Below are 821 nucleotides of genomic sequence, written 5' to 3'. Positions count from 1 at the left end.
AAAAGTAGTAGCAGTGCCCCTTCCAAACCACTCTCTCCTGAGCTGTCAGCAGCTCCCCTCGACGACCTGCGGCGATGCCGATGAACGCGGGGCTGCGCGCGTACCGCGAGGTGCTCCGCCTGGTGCGGCGGCTGCCGGCGGAGACGCGGCCCTACTACGCCAAATACGCCCGCGAGAACTTCGTCAACTACCGCGACCTCTCCGCCGACGACGACCTCGCCGCCCTCCTCCGCCGCGCCTACACCCACTCGTCATGGGTCCTCTCCAAGGTATCCCCACGTAGTATCGCTGCTTCACCACCCCGACCGATCTCGACCGAGTTGTCGTCTAAGCAACCAACGTTTTCCTGGCTGCCTTGCAGTACTCAATAGACGGGGAGAAGGCTGCGGCGCGGCTCAAGGATCTCGGCGGCGGCCACCCCGCCGGGCACTGACGCGCGCAGGGTGTTCGACCATATGCCGTTCTGCGCTTAATGCTTCAGTTTAGCGTTTGCTTGTGCTTGTTTTTGTCAAGGGACTTGCATTATTCTGTGTCGAAGTGTATCAAATTGAGCGAATAATTCCTTATAAAGAGTTGGTCTCCCGTATTAGTTTGGTGTGAAGGTCTCCTCAAAGTAGTATGGGTATAAGATTCACAAAAGAAATGCACTACTAGAGAAAACGGCTTTAGTACCGGTTGAAAATCCCCCTGTAGTATCGGTTTCTCTAGTATCAGTTTCGCAACCGGTACTGGCAATTCGGTACTAGAGGGGGTCCTTTAGTACCGGTCCAGTTGAAATAACGGGTACTAAAGGATATTAAAAAAAAACAAAATCCCCGCTC

The 821-nt window shown here is 54.7% G+C and overlaps 1 protein-coding gene across 1 annotated transcript; it reads left to right on the top strand.

Annotated features, from left to right (window-relative positions):
* Positions 1-589, top strand: LOC117845482 (LYR motif-containing protein At3g19508). The gene is made up of 2 exons (XM_034726533.2): positions 1-269; positions 362-589. Exons 1-2 carry the CDS (start codon positions 75-77, stop codon positions 431-433), a joined length of 267 nt encoding a protein of 88 aa, XP_034582424.1. The 5' UTR covers positions 1-74; the 3' UTR covers positions 434-589.
* Positions 590-821: the final 232 nt, after the last annotated feature.

Source organism: Setaria viridis, chromosome 2, assembly GCF_005286985.2.
Source record: "Setaria viridis chromosome 2, Setaria_viridis_v4.0, whole genome shotgun sequence".
Lineage (NCBI taxonomy): Eukaryota > Viridiplantae > Streptophyta > Magnoliopsida > Poales > Poaceae > Setaria > Setaria viridis.
This window is presented reverse-complemented; position numbering and strand designations above follow the sequence as displayed.

Bases quoted from the DNA above. Each gene is read 5' to 3' on its own strand.
- LOC117845482 (XM_034726533.2), top strand. From the start codon at position 75: ATGCCGATGAACGCGGGGCTGCGCGCGTACCGCGAGGTGCTCCGCCTG. The intron at 270-361 runs GTATCCCCACGT...GCTGCCTTGCAG, and splicing joins CGTCATGGGTCCTCTCCAAG to TACTCAATAGACGGGGAGAA.